The sequence below is a fragment of the Pteropus alecto genome, unplaced genomic scaffold (assembly GCF_000325575.1).
Source record: "Pteropus alecto unplaced genomic scaffold, ASM32557v1 scaffold113, whole genome shotgun sequence".
NCBI lineage: Eukaryota > Metazoa > Chordata > Mammalia > Chiroptera > Pteropodidae > Pteropus > Pteropus alecto.
The window spans coordinates 4,010,024-4,029,021 of NW_006433949.1; the positions used below are offsets into that span (position 1 = coordinate 4,010,024).

The 18,998-nt window shown below is 47.0% G+C and overlaps 1 protein-coding gene across 1 annotated transcript in view; it reads right to left on the reverse strand.

Annotated features, from left to right (window-relative positions):
• Positions 1–18,998, reverse strand: part of KSR2 (kinase suppressor of ras 2) — a 338,884-nt gene that overhangs the window by 87,617 nt on the left and 232,269 nt on the right. The window contains exon 6 of the mRNA XM_006908594.3: positions 2,507–2,576. Within this exon, the coding sequence (XP_006908656.3) occupies positions 2,507–2,576 (70 nt within the window). The remainder of the gene's footprint in view (positions 1–2,506; positions 2,577–18,998) is intronic.

The window sequence follows — 18,998 nt, forward strand, 5'->3', positions numbered from 1 at the left end:
AGCAGGAATTGTATCTAATCTCCACCGCCTCACGGTGTCAAATGAAAATCGGACGTGGTTATGTAACTTGGTGCTTGAGAATTCCGAGGGCAAGTTTGCATTCCTCTGCTGTACCATCCTGCCTGATTTGGGTCAGTCACTCTCCTAACAAAATAAGCCGCAGCCCAAAGCCTCCCTATCTAAGTAAATAGCAATATTCTGAACAGAGAATTGTGGCCAAGAGAAGTCCCTCTCCGGTTTTGGGCTGGGGGTTGGTTAAGCCCCTTTCGGCCCCTTCAGCAAGGTCAGCGAGTTTGGCAGGGTCTATTGTGCAGGATTTGGTGGCTGAGGGGGATGATGTTCACCCACCAGCCAGCAGCACAGGACTCAAGAGCACGTAGTGTGTGTTGTGGGTGGGAGTTCTCTCTCCTTCCCAGCCTTCTCCCATCCCTAGGGTCTGCTCTCCCTCTTCCCAGGTTCTGGCTGACATGATTCTGAGGACAGTGAATAGAATGAGATTTTAACTTCATTTGTTCACTAAGGCTTGTATGAATCCAGTTTTCTTCCTTGTAACATGGAGCCCAGAGAGAAACACAGGGTAAGATCAAAGAGTAAAAAGGCAACCCAATTCCCAGCTTCTCTAAAATGTGCTTGATGCCCAAGATCATCTGGTCATTTCCCTCCTCTAAGCATCAGTTTTTCAATCTGAGGTACCACCAGATCTAATACTAGGGGGTGGGGCTGGGCCAGAGGTATAGCCAATCCAGGGGTGGGGTTAAGCAGGAGGTAGAACTGAGCCAGGGGTATGGCCAATCCAAGAGAGGAGCTGAGCCAGGGGTGTGGCCAAATCAGGGGGTGGGGCTGAGGAAATGGCCAATCAAAGAGAAGAGCTGAATCAGGGGTGGGGCTAATCCAGGGGTGGTGCTGAGCCAGGACTGAGGCTGTCAGAAGTATAGCCAGTCTAGGGTGTGGCCAATCCAGGGGATGGGGCTGAGCCAGGAACATTGGCCAATCAAGGAGAGGTGCTGAGCCAAGGGTGGGGCTAATCCAGGGGGTGGTGCTGAGCCAGAGGTGGGGCTAATCCGGGGGGTGGAGCTGAGCCAGGGATGGGGCTAATCAAAGGGAAGGAGCTGAGCCAGGGGTGTGGCCAGTCCAGGGGGTGGTGCTGAGCTGGGGGCATGGCCAATCCAGGAGTGGAGCTGTGCCAAGGGGCAGTGCAGAAGTAACGAACAAACAAACAAACCCTTCCTTTCTGATGCCTTTCTCTCTGCACCTCGCTTCCTGACCACTGACATGTCTATCAGATATTTCTCACTATTTCCTCCACCATTTTCTTTTTGGAGACTTAACAACTATCCTGTCAACATATTTCTTTCAAGAACTGTTAATGAGATGCCTTTCTGGGAGAGTGTGCTCATTGCCGCCTCACCCCAGCCATGGGGATGTGTCTGCCGCTGGTACTGCACACCTCCCGCCCCTGCCATAGCCCTGATCTCTCCGTACTGTCATGGTCTGTTAACCGTCTAACCTTCCACTAGACCGTGAGCTCCCCGGGGGGGGCAGGTCTAAAGTCTCGCTTAGTGCTGCCGCCCAGGCACAGAAATTCTGTACACGTGGAAAGAATCCATAAATGAATGGACCAATCCCTCGGCTAGTTCACGGAGGCCTCGGCGCCAAAAAAAAACTCTTGGCAGCAGTGTTCAAAGAACACAAAGTGCTGAGGTCAGTTAGCTTGTAGACCCGTCGCTTAATCGTCCAGGGCCTCAGTTTTCCTATCTGTCAAATGGACGTGACCATGCTGCTTACCCCACTGAGTCTGTGAGGAGATTGTGAGGATAATGAGATAAAATGTGGAAAGTCAAATCTGGAGAGCGAAAGAATTTTTTATGAGGGATGACTAGTAGATAGGAATCTCCTTTCCAAGAAGGGCAGGTGTACCCAATGGAGAGGCTGTTCCGTGCACCCAACAGGGCTGGAGCTCTGGACTGACTGACATCTGAGCAGAGAGTGAGCATCTCTGAGCTCAGCCTGCAATCTTGTGTCTTCTGGGTGGGGAGACCCAAAATTAGGACATAAAGCATTTGTCTTGACAATGAGACTGTTTATTGAATGGTTACTATAGGCCAGGGCCTTTGCTTAGCCTTTATGTCATATATTACCTCCTTTAATTCTCACAACCACCCTATGGTTAAACAGAATTATCTGATGAGAAAATTGAGCCTCAGAGAGGTTAAGTAACTATCTTGAGGTTGCAAAGCTTTACTACCTGGGCTGAGAATCTAGGTCTGTCTGACTCCAAAATTCTGGCTTTTAACCATCACGTACTAATTTTATAAGGAACAGGTTAACAAGAAGCAGACATTTCAGTCCCTGGCTGCCTCACTGAGGTTTAGCCTGACACAGGAGAGAGGGGCGTGGTGACACAGGACTGGAATGACATATCTGCCCAGCCTCTCCCCGGGGGCCAGAGTCCTCTGCCCTCACAGTGCTGGGGGCAGGCACCAGAGCACGCAGGAATCCAGCCTACCTGTGCTTGATGGAGTTGCCAAGGTCTCTGCGAGGGATCTGCGGGGACCAGCGCGGCACTGACAGTGTGTCTGCAGGGAGAGAAGAGCGTGGAAGAGACTGTTACGCAGAGGGTCTGAGACTGGCGTGGGCTCCAGCCAAACCCTGGAAGGAAGATGGAAGCCTACTGGCCTCAGGAAGGACACTAACCACATCACTCGTTAAACCAAAGCCAAGTGGAAAACTGGTTTAGCTTGTGTTATTTTATCCCATGCAAGGTTCCCTGGGTAGGACAGCCAGAGAGTGCCCTAAACGAAACCAGCTGTGCAAAATATTGAGTATCATTTTCATTTACAGAGTGCTTAGTGTGTGCCAGGCATGTGCTGACTCACGTGCCTTAGCTTGCTGCATCATCAAAACAATCCCAAGGATAGGGGTTGTCAGCATCCCCACCTTACAGATGAGGAAACGGAGTCTTGGAGAGAGGAAGTCATTTGCTCGAGGTCATATACCTCAGAGGCTGTACAGCACCTGTGAATAGAGGCTTGAGAGATTCTAGAGCAGCGGTCCCCAACCATTTGGACACCAGGGACTGGTGCTCCTATGAGAATCTAATGTCTGATGATTTGAGGTGGAGCTGAGGCGGTGATGGGTGTGGCTGCAAATACAGATGAAGCTTTGCTTGGACGAGTACCAGTCCGTGGAGCATATGACCTTACATGCAACGTTCTAATGAGGTACATTCCAAACGCCATTCATACAAGTACCACTTTCCTCATTTTTGTTACGCCTTGTATAACTCATAAAGTTATTTACTTACTATCTGAAGTTGACTCTTTGTGTAAATACATTTATTTTAAAAGCAAACTCTAAATGAAAAGCTAATATCACTTTCTATATATTGTAGGTAACTATTTAAAATACATCTTACCACATACCATCTAAACTCATGCTAGAATAAGGGCATGGACTGACGAGTGGATGGATGAGTGGGTAGATGGATGGATAGATGGATGGGTAGATAGATTGGTAGGTGGGTGACTAGATGGATAGATGAATGGATGCTTGGATAGATGGGTGGATGGACAGATGACTGGATAGATAAATAGATGGGTAGGTGAACTGTTGGGTAGGTGGATGGGTGTATGGATGGATGGATGGATGGATGGATGGATGGATGGATGGATGGATGGATGGATGAATAGATAGATGAATGGATTGGTGGATGAATGAGAAAAGGAAGAAACAATAAATCACACAGATTTCAGACTGGATGCCTATCCTCATCTTGTCTTTTCTTGCATTTAGCCTTAAGCTAAATCCCAGCCACCTCCACTATCACTCCACCACTGACCGAGTTGTGGGCCTTCTCCCACAGACCCTAAGCACCAGCCCCCACCTTCACTCCACTACCCAGCTGTCAGCACCACCCTCCTGGGAGCCCTCGGAGGTCCCTGAGAGGTGTGAAACCACAGCAGGAACGAACTAGTGCTGCCTGTGAAATCTCCACCAGCTAGGGAGAGAAGCAGCCAGGGGCTGACCCACACGCCAGCTCCCATTTCTCAGGCCAGATGTGTGGAGCCAGCTCCCTGTTTTCCGAGCTGAAAATACATGCCTCATTTTTCACAGCAATTGTTATGGAGTGGCGTGCTCCTGGCGGAGCCGGGCTTGTCTGAACCGATCAGGGAGCATTTAACCCCAACCCATTCTCTTCTCTTTTCTGTCTAACGACACTGTCTGCAGCCATGTGAAAGCTGTCCCTGTGAAGCTGAGACCCTTTCTGGGAGAGTTCATGATTTTCCAAGCCCTAAAGGGCAGAGAAAACCCAAGAGGGAAGCAGCATAATATATCGATCGGAATTACAGCCAGTGGAATTTCCTCTAGTTTAACTAAAAACTAAACGTCATCCAGTCCAAGCCCCTTTCACTACTTGTTTCAGTTTCTGAGGGATACAAAAAAGACAAGAAAGAAAAACAATTTTCAAAAAAGGGAAAGAAAGAGCATTTTTTCCATTCCTATCTCCTTTGGGGACTAAAATCCGACTTGGGAGGAAGGAATCTACCTGCTAACTCCTTAAAATGCTTTCTCCAGTGCCAGGGGTGGGCGGAGGTGGACAGCCCTGCTGGAGGGGACTGTGAGCTCAGATACACAGGTTCCTCCTGGAGAATGCACAAAACTAGGAGTGCCAAATGGGTTTCATCTCGTGGGACATTAGTAGTGGCTGTCTAGAAAGATGTGTTGAGGATTCTGAGGCTCAACAGGAAAGAGCATTGAGATTGATTAGCAACGTCTGCCAAGGGTGAAGAATTAGGTAGTACCTACAAGTCTGCATACATTTATCTCTCCTGCAAGGACAGAAACCACATCTTCATCTTTGCCTCACTACCTCATAAGTGTAGTGCCAGGGGCAAAGTAAGTACTTAATACCTATTTGCCGAATCCAAGATATTTATAATATAAACGCTGAGTTTACTGATCACTCAACATGTGTCCAGCATTATGCTGTGAAGTTTATTCTCGGAAGCTATGCCTTCGTGCACTCGGTGTTCTCATTATTCCCACTGTACAAAGGAAGACAGAGGAGCTCAGAGAGGTGCAGTGACTTGCTAAAGGTCACACAGCCTGGCACCAGCAGAACCTCAAGGTGTAACTCTGCAATTGTTTGCATATCCTCTAAAAGCCCCTACACTTTTGGCCCCCAGAGGACATTTGGCAATATCTGGAAATAGTTTTGACTGTCATGCTAGGGTGCAGGGGTGCTAGTGGTATCTGGTGGGTAGAGACCAGAGATGCTACTCAACATCCTACAATACACAGACAGACCCACCCATGAAGAATTAACCCAGCCCCAAAAGTCGGAAGTGCCAAGGATGAGAATCCTGGATCCAGTAAGATGGTTCCTTCTTCTCTAGCCACCTCTCTAACCCCATCACCCTCCAACAAGGCCGAGATAGTACTTTTGAAGCTTAAGTCAGCAGAGAGCAAATCCTCCTTTATTATTTGCACATCTCACTGTTAGATTATATCCCAGTTATTCAGTTATTCTCAATTACAGCACCTTCTCAAAAAAGGAGAAGTAATTAAGTTTAGTAGTTTGGTTTCATTTCCCCATATCTGGTCGAAGGGGCGAATTCTGTCAATTGCATTAAGTGACTGTAGCATCATCAGTCTCCAGCAATAATAACCTCCACGTGGCTTCCTTCGTGGGTGTGAAGATCTGAACTTTGAGATCCTCTCTTTACTTTCTTCATTTGGCTTTCATTAAACTTGCCAATGCAAGACTTAAAGCAAAGGAAAACTGTTTAAAGGGATGGGGGCGGAAATCTATGAAAATCCAGGCCTTATCATAACAGAGAAGGCAAACAGCATTTACAGCAATTAAACTGATACAGAAACTTCTGCTTAACAATCAAAGTGCCTATTATGATGTCTCCATAGCTGAACAAAAGATTCTTTTCTACTCTAATTTTCTGATAACAAGTCACGCAGACACAGAGGCAGAACTGTGTACAGCCCTGGTGCCTTCGGTCCCAGGGGGAGAATAACAGACATTTCCTCTTAGATATTTTCATTTCCAGTGACTGGAAAGGGAAATGTTGGAGGGAAGGAGGGTTCTTCTCCCTCCTATAGGTCCTGCTGACGATGCTCTCTCAAAAATGCCTCCTTATGACAAACCAGGAGCCCTGGACTTTGAAATCGCCTTGGTAGCCAGCTAGAGAAACGGAGGCCTCAACGGAAGGAACTGACGTTAATCCAGCATTCACGTTATGCCGAGCTTTACAATGAAAAACTCAGGCTCTGAGCTTTGTTAGCCTGACGGAACTCAGGCTAACAAAGGAGTCAGGCATAAGGGAAAAAATTAAAAACACTTAACACAGAGACACCAGCAATAATAAAAATGGATGGTGATAAAGCAAAGGAGAGGAGGAAAAAGTATGAGAGCAAAAGGAATGAGTAAAAACAAGAAAATAAGAAATCAAAAGTAGATATGCTTTTTGTGGAGTGTTATCATGTACCAAGCACTACTGCCAAAAAAGCCCTTTATATATATTATCTCACTTAATTCATACACTACAGTGTATGCATGTAGGTAATGTATCAGTTGTTATTATTAGCCCCATTTCACCGCCAAGGAAGTTAAGGAGCTATGCCATTTGCTCAAAGTCACACAGCAAGTAAAGGCCAGGACTGGGGTCTTTAACTCAATAAATGACAGCCCATTTCATCCCCATTTCACAGACGGGATCACTGAGGCTTAGAAGCAATAAGCAATTGTCTATAGCTAACCTGGTCGAGTGGGGATTTGCGCTACGGACAGGAACGAACTGGGTGCTTTTAGTCCAGACTGCCCTCCAGATACATGGAGTTCAACCCATCCTATATTGTCCATGCCTCCCACCTCTGTCTGAGGAAAGCGAAGAAACGATGTCTACCCGTTTAAGTTCAGGAAAGAGCCTCAGAGGCCCGAAAGGTGACGTTATTCATTCCTTCGGTCACTCCTGCAAGTTATTCAATAAATATTTTGTTGAGCGGAACAAAATATGCCCTCTGCCCCCCAAATGTCCACATCCTAATCCCTAGAACCTGTAAGGATGTTACTTAACAGACCAAAAGAGGTTTTGCAGATGTGATTAAGGTAAGAATCCTGAGGTGGGGGAGAGGACCCTGGATTGTCCAGGTGGGCCCTGTGTAATAATAAGTGAAAGAGGAAGGCAGGGGAGTGAGAGAGAAGATGTGATCATTGCTGACTCTGAGGACGGAAAAGGGCCAACAGCCAAGGAAGGTAGCAACTTCTGGAAGCTAGAACAGGCGAGAAAATTGATTCTGCCGTGGAACCTCCAGAAGGGACCAGCTCTACGGACTTCCGCCCTCCAGAATGGTGAGTGATAAACTTATGCTGTTTTGAGCCACTGAGTTTTGGTACTTTTGTTACAGCAGCCACAGGAAACCGACACAACAGCTATTTTGTGCCGGGTATGGTTTTGGGAACCGCGGGTATGGTGAATAGGATCATCAAGTTTTCTGAGCTTAGGATTTATAGGAGCGCGAAAGTGACATTCCATGAGGGAAATAAGACAGTCATACTTTGGGGTCTGTTTTAAGTCAATGGGAACCTTGAGATAAGTTAGAACAAAGGCAGGATGCTAGGAAGCTATGTTGGGGGGAGGGGCAGTCTCGCAAATGTAAGAGCTCCCCCTGGTGGCTGAGGGGAGAGCGGCCTGCTAGGCTGTGACAAAAACAGAAGCACCCCACTCCACTCCCACCCCATCTCCCAACTCCCCACCCCCACCGATCTAAAGCATCAGTCCTGACCCTTCCAAGGTCATTCAGTCTTCCAGTCCAGGCCTTTCTCATTTGAGCTGCCATGATGCCACCTGCAGCCCCCAATAAAAAATCCGCAGCCCAGAGTGATTAGTCCACACTGTCTGGCACAAGAGCAATGTTGTCTTATTTACTGCACATATCCCAAGTGGGGATATGCCTCTTGGAGCTGTTTTCTCATTTAATTCATACAACCATATGAAGTTATATCCCCAGTTTACAGATAAAGACTTAATTGTTCAAAGTCCTATAGCTAGTATTTGGCAGACTTCAGAATTGAACTCAGTTTCCTACAAACTAAAGCCTGTCTCCCCCTACACACACCATACTACTCTCTTCTTTGAGACAAGTGTAAAAGTTATTTTTTAAGTCACTCAGTCCTAGAGTTGGAAAAGACCACAAGAAACTGTCGATGGCAGTCTGAGTCTTTAAACCTTAAGAGTTACCGTATCCTTAAATGTTGCCATGGAGATAAAGACCACTGAGCACATAATACTATTAATAATAACAGCTAACATTTAGTGAGCACCTACTGCACGGCAGGACTCAGATTAAATGCTTTAGATGTATTATTTAATTTAATCTCCGTAACTTCATTTTAGGAGGTATAGCTGGGGCTTGAGCTAGGACAGTTGACCCCACAGCTCAATCTTAGAAATATCGCAAATAAAACGGACGTTTCAAGCTGCCCTTAAGCTTCCAGCTCAGAGACATGACAGACTGAGTGAGAACTTAACAATGGTGTTGCATTTAAATCAACTAGCAAGTTCTTTGGGTCCAAAGATATCTGCAACAGATAAAATTTCGACCACTAAAATTTGGGGCCACAGGCCAGTCGCTAGCTAAAATCCCACTGATTTATCCAAGGTGTCAGCCAATCCTTGACTAGAGCTACTCGTGATATTATTCACATAGCAGGGAATAACTCTATTTGCTTTAATATTCAATTCAAATAGATCAGATCAAGTATTTTAATTACACGCGATGTCGAAAGGTTACAGCTCCATGATTCTTCAAGGCCAAATTGAGTTTCTTTGTGTATATGGACATAATTTTCTCCTTGAGACAATTACAAGATCCAAATTTCATCATCTGGGAGCTGTGACAGCTATGGAGGAGTCCAAAGAACCACTTGGCACTGGGGACTGTGTAGATGTGGGTGGGCCCGGGCGCCATGTCACGAGGGAAGAAATAATGCAGAGGGGACCAATGGGGAAAAGAGATGCTAGGGGTGAGTAAGGATTGTGCTGTGCTGCCCACTCTTGATGGAAGAGGCCATTCACAGGAGGTTCTTAGGGATCTCCTGGCATTGAGGTGAAACAAAGGGCCACAGCGAAGCAACCCATCTAGAAACAGGAACACTGCAGAGCCAAACCAGTCTGCATATATGTGGGGTTTAAACTAGAGACGAGATCTTGAGTGTGGACCTCCTTTTGCGTCCGAGTGGCACACTTCATTTCTTAACAAGAAGGGCATCCAGGTCATCGGGTTGCCCAGTGGGGTGTGCAAGCAAGATCGTGGGACTGCAGTGAGCAGACCTATGTTCGAACAGGAGCTCTGCCACTTCCTAGCTGTGAGACCCCGTGGTCCCTTTAACCTCACAGAGTCTCAATTTTGTCTCCTATAAAAGGGAGTCATAATATCTCCCTCATAGGATAGTTAGGAAGATGAAGTGAGGTCATTAATTGGAGCAAGGCTCGGTGGAGTGCCTGACATATTATTGTTATTATTGTTTTTGTCATTGTCATCATCGCTCTGCCTCTGAAATTAACACACCCGTTAGAACATGACAAAACTCTTCATGGACTATGATTTAGAGCAGTGGTCAGCAAACTAAGACCCTCAGGCCACATCCACATGCCTTTGTAAATAAAATCTGATTGGCGCACAGCCACGCCCACTCTTTACATATTGTCTGTCATGCTTTGGCACTAGGACAGCAGAGATGTCTCTGTGGCAGAGACGATATGGCCCACGATACCCAAAATCATTATCACCTGGCCCTTTGGAGAAAAAGTGTGTCAACCTCTGACTGACAGCTGTGTAACTCATTTGGCCATTTGGCAGAGATGTTTTTCCTTTTCTTCCCCGCCTCCCACCCCAGCTTTATTGAGGTATAATTAGCCAATAAAATTGTAGGCTATCTAAAGTGTACAATGTGACGATTTGATATTACATAGACATTATCAAAGATCTTTTTCTCTGAAGTCAGAAGACCTGGGTTGAAGATCCACTTCTGCCACTTATATGATGAGAATTCTTGGGCAACTGACCTATGTTCTCCAAGCCAGAATGTGCAGGACCATGTGGTGTCACCCCTCTGCTCACCTAATCCTAGCACCCTGTGAGGTGTGCTGCTTCAATGCCCATGTCACAGAAGAGAGGACTGGGGCACAGCAGGACCTGTAAGTGGTCCAGCCGAGATTCGAACTCATACCGGTCTCGCCCCTACCCTGCGTCCTTTCTAGCCTTCGCTGTCTCCTGCAATGTCTCTGATTACATGCCACTGCTGAAATCCACTCCACGTCAGCTCATGAGAGCAGAGAGAAAGGAAAATTAACTCTCTCCTCTCACCTCTTCTGTCTGGGCTAATTAATACAATTAATTACACTTGTCACTTTGTCAAATCAGAGAGAAGACCTCGAGGATGTGTAAGTTACAGCTGGAGGGGTAGTGGTGCTGGTCATGGCTGACAGGGAATAAACAGAGAGAGTGCTCTCCTGGCAGAGTCTCCAGGTAGATGCCTACCTTGGTAAGACAGGTGAGCAATGAGGGCACTGAGCAAACAGTAGCACAGCAGACAGAGGGCTGATATGTGGGGAGGAGGCTGTGAGGTGAAGACATTACAGAGTTGCCATCAAAGTTTTCCTTCATCACCCATTCCTCCTGGCCGCAGAAGGCTGATATGTGGGGAGGAGGCAGGAAAGTGCAGAGGCTGTGAGGTGAAGACATTACAGAGTTGCAATCAAAGTTTTCCTTCATCACCCATTCCTCCTGGCCCCAGGCCTGATTAAACATTTTTAAATATGGTGAAGCCAACCTGGAAGCACCTTCAAGATCTAGTGGAAAAAGTGGAACATTATCTATTCCAATACGCCCCTCCAGAATCAATCTCCCCCTTTTAAAAGACTCTCACCTTGTGTCTGAATCCTGGCAGGTAACTCCTGAGCTGGGATCCCCTGAATTCCCCGTAAATCAAATGTGTGGACAGTGATAACATCACGTGACTCCTGGAGTCATCACCTGTGATTTATCTGAGCCCCCTCAGATGGCCTCAATTAAATTCCACTGCCGGTAAAGAAGGAGAAGAGAGCTAAGGCGTTTAATTACATTTTATAATGTGCTCACTTGCTGAATTTATTGAAGTGTATCAGGGATTTTTAACCTCATAACCAAACAATGAGAGACCTGGGTGCCTCATGAGCAATTATCTTCCTTGTGGGGATGATAGATGGAGAATCCAACACGTTAACAGTAAGTCGGGGGGCGTGGGGACAGTGGGGGCTGATGGGGCACACATGACAAGAAAAGTAAGGCAATGGGCCTCTAATTCCATGAGACACCACCTTGATGACCGGAGGGGGGCGTAGCACTCATTATCAATCTTCCCTCGATTCTAAAAATGAGACGTATTAGGAAATCTATCTTTCTTCCCTCTCCCTGTATCTCTACCCCGAACCTTTCCCTTAAATTTCCCCTTGATGCGACGTTACTGCTAAGGTCTGGAAAGAGGAGGGGATCATGTCGAAATGTCAAAATCGGTTTATGTACTAGGATAATAAAGATAAAAAAGAAAATAAAATCTTAACGTCTAGGGAAAAAAGAAAACAGAAGAATCTCATTAGGATAACGGGTCCACCTTAGTTTGGTTGGGAAGTGCTTGGGAAATAAATTATTGATAAGGAAAAATGTGTGGTGCTTCTGGAATTTCGGGAGGAGGTCGCAGATCACTTAAATGCCATCCTAAGAGCGGGCTGTGTGTATCCAAAATCATTGTCTCAAAGACCTCCATTATACTGTCATATCTACTCAAGTGACCAAGAAAGGTCCCATGGAAGGAAGAACATGCTGACCCCAGGCCAAAGAGGAAGAAAGGTCCCATGCATCTGAGAAAAGGGCAGGACAGAGCTAAGGGCCAACTCTGGGCTTAAAATCGCCGACGGCCCCATCGCTGTCTCTGGTTCCCGCCCATCCTTCCCTGAGTCGCATTCACGCAATCGATTGCTGTTTTGCAACTCCCACTTCCAATGACAGTGTTCTGTCCAGAACATTCTTCTGCACTCCCTGCCCTACTTCTCTTAGGCTGATTTATGCCAACTCTTCTTTCAAGACCCAAGTCAGGCATGGCTCCTCCAGGAAGCCCTCCCTGAATGCACAGGGGCAGACGCCGCTGCCGTGTCCCTCCCATGGCATCCTGTGCTTACCTCTCCAGGCCACCTGCCTCGTTACACGGAGAGGCTCTGCTTACACCTCTGTTCTCCCCACTACCCTTGAACGTCAGCTCCTGGAGAACAGGGGCTGCCAATCACTCATTTGCATAGGTTCAGTGTCTCAAGCAGAGTTTGGCTGAGAGCTGAGAGGTGAAGGGTTTTTCTTGCTAACTCCAGCAAAAATAAGCCATCAGCAGCCCAACTCTCTGAATGGAGACTTCACCTGGGCATGCCCTCTGGGGCCTGGGTCAGTCAGGGGTCCCAGGAAGCCAGGAGCCCCACTCTGCCCTGACCACCCACCTACACCTACAGCCTCAGATCCCAGATGGGGACCATCACTAAAGCTGGCAAGAGGGTCTTCTTGGGCAGCCTTCCTGGGAGAGAAGACCTGAGAACAAGGAGAGGCAGCCTAGAGACTGGGAGAAGCTCGGGGGCGCAGCCAGCAATACTGAGCCATCTCAGACCACATAGATACAGAGCCTGTCTCTCTGGCCCAGAAGGAAATGCTAATTGGAAGAGGCTGGCTTACTGTGCCCAGCACAGGCTTAAGTGAAGACAAAACAAGAGTTGACAGACAGAGGCCTCATGCTGCCATCATCGCAAATGTCCCTGTGAAGGGAGAAAAACAGCCAGCCCTGTGCTCCATCAATTTCAATGGTAAACGGTCTCATGTTGAAATAAGCCAACAGAAATAGCAGTGTCAGTGACAGGCATTAGGCAGTGGGTGGTGGGGGATACGCAGATCACGGGTTGGGATTTGCAAGTTGGGCTTGACATCTGGACCCAGGAACAGGAGGAAAGAGGTGTTTGTGGACTGTAGGGTCCATAATCCTGGCAACCCAGGGGCTAAAACCCCCTTTTGGCCTAGGAAGCAGGGGACAAAGACAGAATTAATTTACAGGTGAAGCAGACCTGAGTCTCAACCCTGATTCTGTCCTTGTGATTCTTATGTCTGACTCTCTTCAGAACTCCGTAAAATGGGAGTGATAAACCCGTATATTCAGAGTCTCCCTAAGAATTGGGCACTAAAAAATGAAGCAGGTGTCTGGCACATAGTAGATACGCAATTAAAGGCAGCTTTTCCCTTGAGCAATCCAGGTATTTGTTTGCAGATTTCCTTGGTGCCTCTTCTTCCTGGCCTGAGAAGACAAAACCTGGGGAAAAGACTCCTTTGGGAATGAGGCCACGAGACTGCGGAGAAACAGCAGTGAGTTACAGGGAGAGGAGGGCTGTCTAGGTCCCTCTGGCCATTTATTTCCCTCCTATCACCCCGACGCTCAGAGCCCTTGCTCGCCCAGATGTGATGGATGGGTCTTAAGTTCCTCGCATACTACATCATCAATTACTTTCATATTTATTGCCTTGAACTGAGTTTATGGATCTTAAATCAGAGGCATTCGGAGTTGTCTGAGTCGAAATTCTCCCCCAATGGAAATGTGGTGTTTTTTAATTATACAGCCACCTTGTAGTTAATGTTCAGTGGAAGTTAACTGTCCATAGAACAAAGGGTTGCTGAGAAGTTCCCCACACAGAGTCATTCCACAGAATTTACTGCCTGAGTGGGCTCAGCCAGAACAGACCCGGCAAGCTTACTACGAGAGACCCCAGTTCAACTTTAAGAAACCCAGACACGAGCCATCCTCAAGTCTGAACTTCAGGCAATAGGCTTCCCCCCTCTCTGTTTCCTAATGCTCAAAGTGCCTTTCAAGAGGTGTCATACTGTCTGCACTTCGAGACATGGTGGAGACAGCCTTGTGATGGATCATATTCCAAGGTCAAGATAGAGTGTTTATATTCCAAAGCATCCCTAAGTGGGGCTGAGATGACAGAGATGTGACAGGTCCTGGTCTGGATGTGGCAGCTCTGAAGGTGAAGCCAGTGAGAAAGGGGGCTTCTGCAACAGGGCCAAGTGTTTATCAGTGAGAAGTGTCGTCAGCATTGGGAGCACGGAGGAGCCTCACCCCTCAGAACTTGGAGATAAGGAGGTGGATCCTCCAAGAGTAAAACCAGACCAACCCCGAATGGATCAGAGGACAGAGAAACAACAACGATTAAAAGCAGTTATTCTCAACAGTAGGTGGTGGCATCCCCTGGTGACATTGGACAGTATCTAGAGACATCTTGGGGGGCTAACAGCTCAGGGTGGGGTGCTACTGGCATCTAATAGGTAGAGGTCAGGGCTGTCCTTAGACATCCTACAATGCACAGGACAGCACCAGTGCAAAGAATTATCCAGATCCAAATGGAAACCGTTTTATAGTCGAGAATCCCTGCCCCACGAGCCAAGAAGAGACCTAGATCCAGAGCCTGACACAATCAGATTAAATATATAGACAGATCGAAAGGAGGACTCAGTCGACCATGAAAGGAGAGACAAAGAGTCACAGGCGGATGTTGGCTTGACCCTCCCACTCTTCCAGGGCACAGGCATCTTTGACATTACAGTCCATTCCTTGTTCTTTTAGTAATAGCAGCCTGGGTTTCTATTGGGAAATTACTCTTCTGGCACCTCAGTCCTAGAGGTCAAGGGCAGGCTGAGCCTTCCTTTCAATCCTGACCCAGGCGTGGTACGTTGAAAGCATTCCAACTTCTCAATCACTGTGATCGGTCCATGGGTGGGCATGTGTCCAAGATAGGCCAATCGGAGTCCATTAAACACCATGGGGCTTTCAAAAAACAAAAAGATCTTCTCTACCCGCTGGAGTAGTAAAGCTGGTGGGCTGCACACCTGAGCATCCACGGGCCACCTGTGGGAATGACCTGCCTCAGACGGAAGCCTACACACTAGAAAAGCAGAGCAGGCAGATGCAGAGAAGCCAAGGACAGACATATCATTTGAGCCCCTGGAGCTTCTCCAGTTATAATTAAATCCTCATTTTTTAAATATTAAAAGCGGTTTGAGCTGTTACACCTACAAGCAGAAGAATGTTGACCTTATTCAAGGTCATGGAGACAGACATAGCCAGCAGATTTCTGATACCTCCAGTCCCTGAAGCAACCCCATCCCAAACGTGAGATGGTTACTCATCGTAAAGATGGTGGCACCCATCATTCATTGGCCGCCTACTGGGCACTGGTACTAAATCCTTTACAGGTATTATTCCACGTTCACCAGGGACCCTCCCAGAGAAAATCTGGTTTGCAGGATGAGCAGACGGCATAGAGGACAAGGGCAAAATCACCTGTCCCTTGAGAACTGCAGAACCTGTGATCACAAGTTCTCCTCGTACATTAATAAAAGACATTCCAGCTTTAAACATCAGTCTCGAAAGTCTGGTTAATGTGAATCTGACTCGAAGAGAATCTGTACTCTGAACTGGCAAAGCAAGACCCAGATTTCTAGATTCTGATGATTTCTCTACAGCACTGGTTCTCCAGCTTGGGCATCATAGCAGCATTATATATAATGGCCCCAAAGCGGAAACAACCCAAATGTCCATGAACTGGTGAATGGATAAACAAAATGTGCTATATCCAAACAATGAAATATTACTTGGAAACAAAAAGGAACTGATTCCTATATGAGCCCTGAAAACATGTCACTAAGTAAAAGAAGCCCGGCACAGATGGCTACATACTATATGACTCTATTTATGTGAAACATTCAAGTCAATGCATAGTGACAGAAAGCAGACTAATGGTTGCCGGGGGCTTGAGTGAAGGGCAATAGGGAATGATAGCTAATGAGTATGGGGTTTTTGGGGGGAGTAATTAGGATATTCTGGAACTAGATAGTGTGGATAGTTACACAACAATGTGACTATACTAAAAACCACTGAATTATTTTAAAATGGTAAACTTTGCAGCATGTGAACAAGCTGCAGATAATTCTGATGCATGCTCTTTTTTTTTTTTAAGTAACTTCATGTTTTAGAACTTGAGCATGCATCAGAATCACCTGGAGCTTGTTAAAATACAGATTGCTGGGTTCTGCTGCCAGGAGATCTGATCGAGTTAAATCTGGAACAAGTTCCCAGGTGACGGGATGCTGCTGGTCCAGGCAACTCACTCTGAGAACCACTGGGCGGTGTATGCCGCCCTCATTATAAACTTAGGAGGAGCATTGAGGAACAACAGTACCCAGGCGTCCTGTGGCCTCAATAGTGGTGAGGCCTTTCGCTACTGGATCACCCACGAAACAGTTTATTTATAGAGTTGCCACTGGCTTTAGTCGCCATGTGTTATGAGCTGAATGTTTCTGTCCCCCACCTCCCAAATTCACAGGTTGAAATCCTAACCCTCGCTGTGATGGTATCAGAAGGTGGGGACTTTGGAGATGATGAGGTTACGTGAAGCCCTCGTGAACAGAATTAGCTTCCTTATAAAAGAGACCCCAGGGAGCTCCCTTGCTGCTTCCGTCACGTGAGGACATGGGGAGAAGACAGCCATTGATGAATCAGGGTGCAGACCCTCACCCAGACACTCAATTTGCTGGTGCCTCGATCTTGAGCTTCCAGCCTCCGCAACTGTGAGAAAGAAATGTCTGTTGTTGCAGCCACCCAGTCTGCGGTATTTTTGTTATAGCAGCCTGAACATACTAAGACAATGTGGTAGGCTGAACAATGTTTCCCCAAAGATATCCATGTCCTAATGCCTGGACCCAGTAAACGTGACTTTAAATGGCAAAAAGGGACTTTGCGGATGAATCTTGAGATGAGAGAATATCCTGAATGATCTAAATGGACCCAAATGCAATCACAGGGATCCTTATAAATGGGAGTCAATAGCGTGGCCACAGTGGGAGCTAGGGGGAGAAAAGGTCATGATGAGATGCAGGCCATGAGCCAAAAAAATGAGTACAGTAGAAAGAGAGGCAAGGAAACAGATCTCTTCTGGAGCCTCGAGAAGTAACCAGCCTGCCCACACCTTGATTTTAGCCCCGTTGGATTCATTTCGGACTTCTGACCTACGGAAATGTAAGAGAATAAGTTTGAGTGGTTTTGAGCCACTAAATTTACGATCGTTTGTTAGAGCAGCATTAGAAAACTAATATCACCATGTGCCTCCCATGGTGAACTCTCTGTTCACAGAGAAAGTGTAAATGGGCATTGATTAAGCTTCTATTCTGTGCCTGGCATTTTATGTACGGAATCCTCACAGCAACCAGAAAGACTGGGACTATATCCCATTTCATAGAAGAGAAGACTGCAGATCAGAGAAATTCAGTAATTTGCCCAATACAGCTACTAAGTGGATGAGGGGGGATTTCTTACTACTTCCTTTATCGAGAATTTCCCACAGGGGAAAAAAAAAATCTGTTTTTCCACCTAGCAGCCTGAAGCAATGGGGTCGGCATGTTAAGATGTGTGAATAAGTCCCAGCATTCCATAAAGGTCAAAAACCCACACTTCACGGAATCAGTCAATGTCGTCTACCAAGCCCACAAGGGCAGGCCCCATCCAGAGAAACCCAAGCTCATCTCAAACAGTCATTTAGCAGTGTTTTAATGTACCTCGAAATTATCCGGCCCCTCAGACTGACACTGGGCGCTGAGGTGGAGCGTTAGCTATTTGTAATGTGACACAACTTCAGATGGGACTGAGAGGCAAATAGTGACAGACGGCGTGGGCTCCGAAGTCGGACGAGCATCTCTGCCTTGTAGCGAGACCCGGACATGCACCTGCTTCTCGTGCGCTTTCCTAACGCCGACTGCTCTAGGTCGGTGGGTCTCAAACCTCATGCACCGCAGTCCCCTGGAGGGCTTAGTAAAAATACTGGTTTCTGGGCCTCAGCGCTGCTGATTCACCGAGGGGACCAAGAAATGTACTTCTTACAAGTTTCAGGTGATGCTGACACTTCTGAAAGTTTGGGGACCATACTCTAAGAATGACTGCTCTCGATGAGGTTTCTTGACCTTGGCAGGATTGGTATTTGGGGCTAGATAATTCTTTGTGGTGAAGGCTGTCCTGTGCAGTATAGAATATTGAGCAGCATCCCTGGCCTCTACCCACGAGATGCCAGCAACACCTGGCTCCTCAAGCTGTGACAATCTCTCCAAACATTGCCAAGTGTCCCCCAGGGAGTGGGTCAATATTGTCCCTGGTTGAGGACCACTGCTCTAGATCAGAGTTACCAAAATGCAAGAGAAAGAGGGAATCACCAAATGGGACCCTCAGACACTTTGGGACTCTTGACCATGGTCCCAACTATTTATCAAGAGTCGAGTAATGAGTGTAGGGGTTGGCATAAGTTACCTAAATGTGTCACCCCTGTGGGCATCATGAGGTCAAACAGCCACAGGCTTTATGGCCAAACGGCTTACTGTCTTCTCAAAGTTTCCCCAAGTTCTCAGAGAAGTCACCGCCTTTAAGTGCAGTGACTCAGCCCAGTAGCTAAGGACAGAATGGCCAACCCCGGCTAATTACTGAGGAACGAGTCTGAGCCAGCAAAGGCCAATGCTCTAAGACGGTTTGATCGCAAATATCAAAGAGGAAACATAAATTCACAAAGCAGCCCCAGGCTTCCAATCTTCGAGCTCGGCAAATCAAATCCAAAGCCGCAATCTTCTCGGGGTTTTCAAAAGCCAGGTGATTAATAGTCAGTGAGGAAAGGAAGAGGTGCCGAGTCGGGGACTGATGGATGGGTGTGGATGCAATTAGGCGCGTTTTTAGAGCCTCTTTGCTCCGACACCTGCCCTCTTTCTCTGTGGAGTTTGGCTCTGCGTGCCCTGGACCGCACCCTCCATCTTCTCTACCTGGTGCTCCTGTTCTTGCAGAAAGGAACACAACCTAATGATGGATTTGTTCAGTGTGATCATTCCTG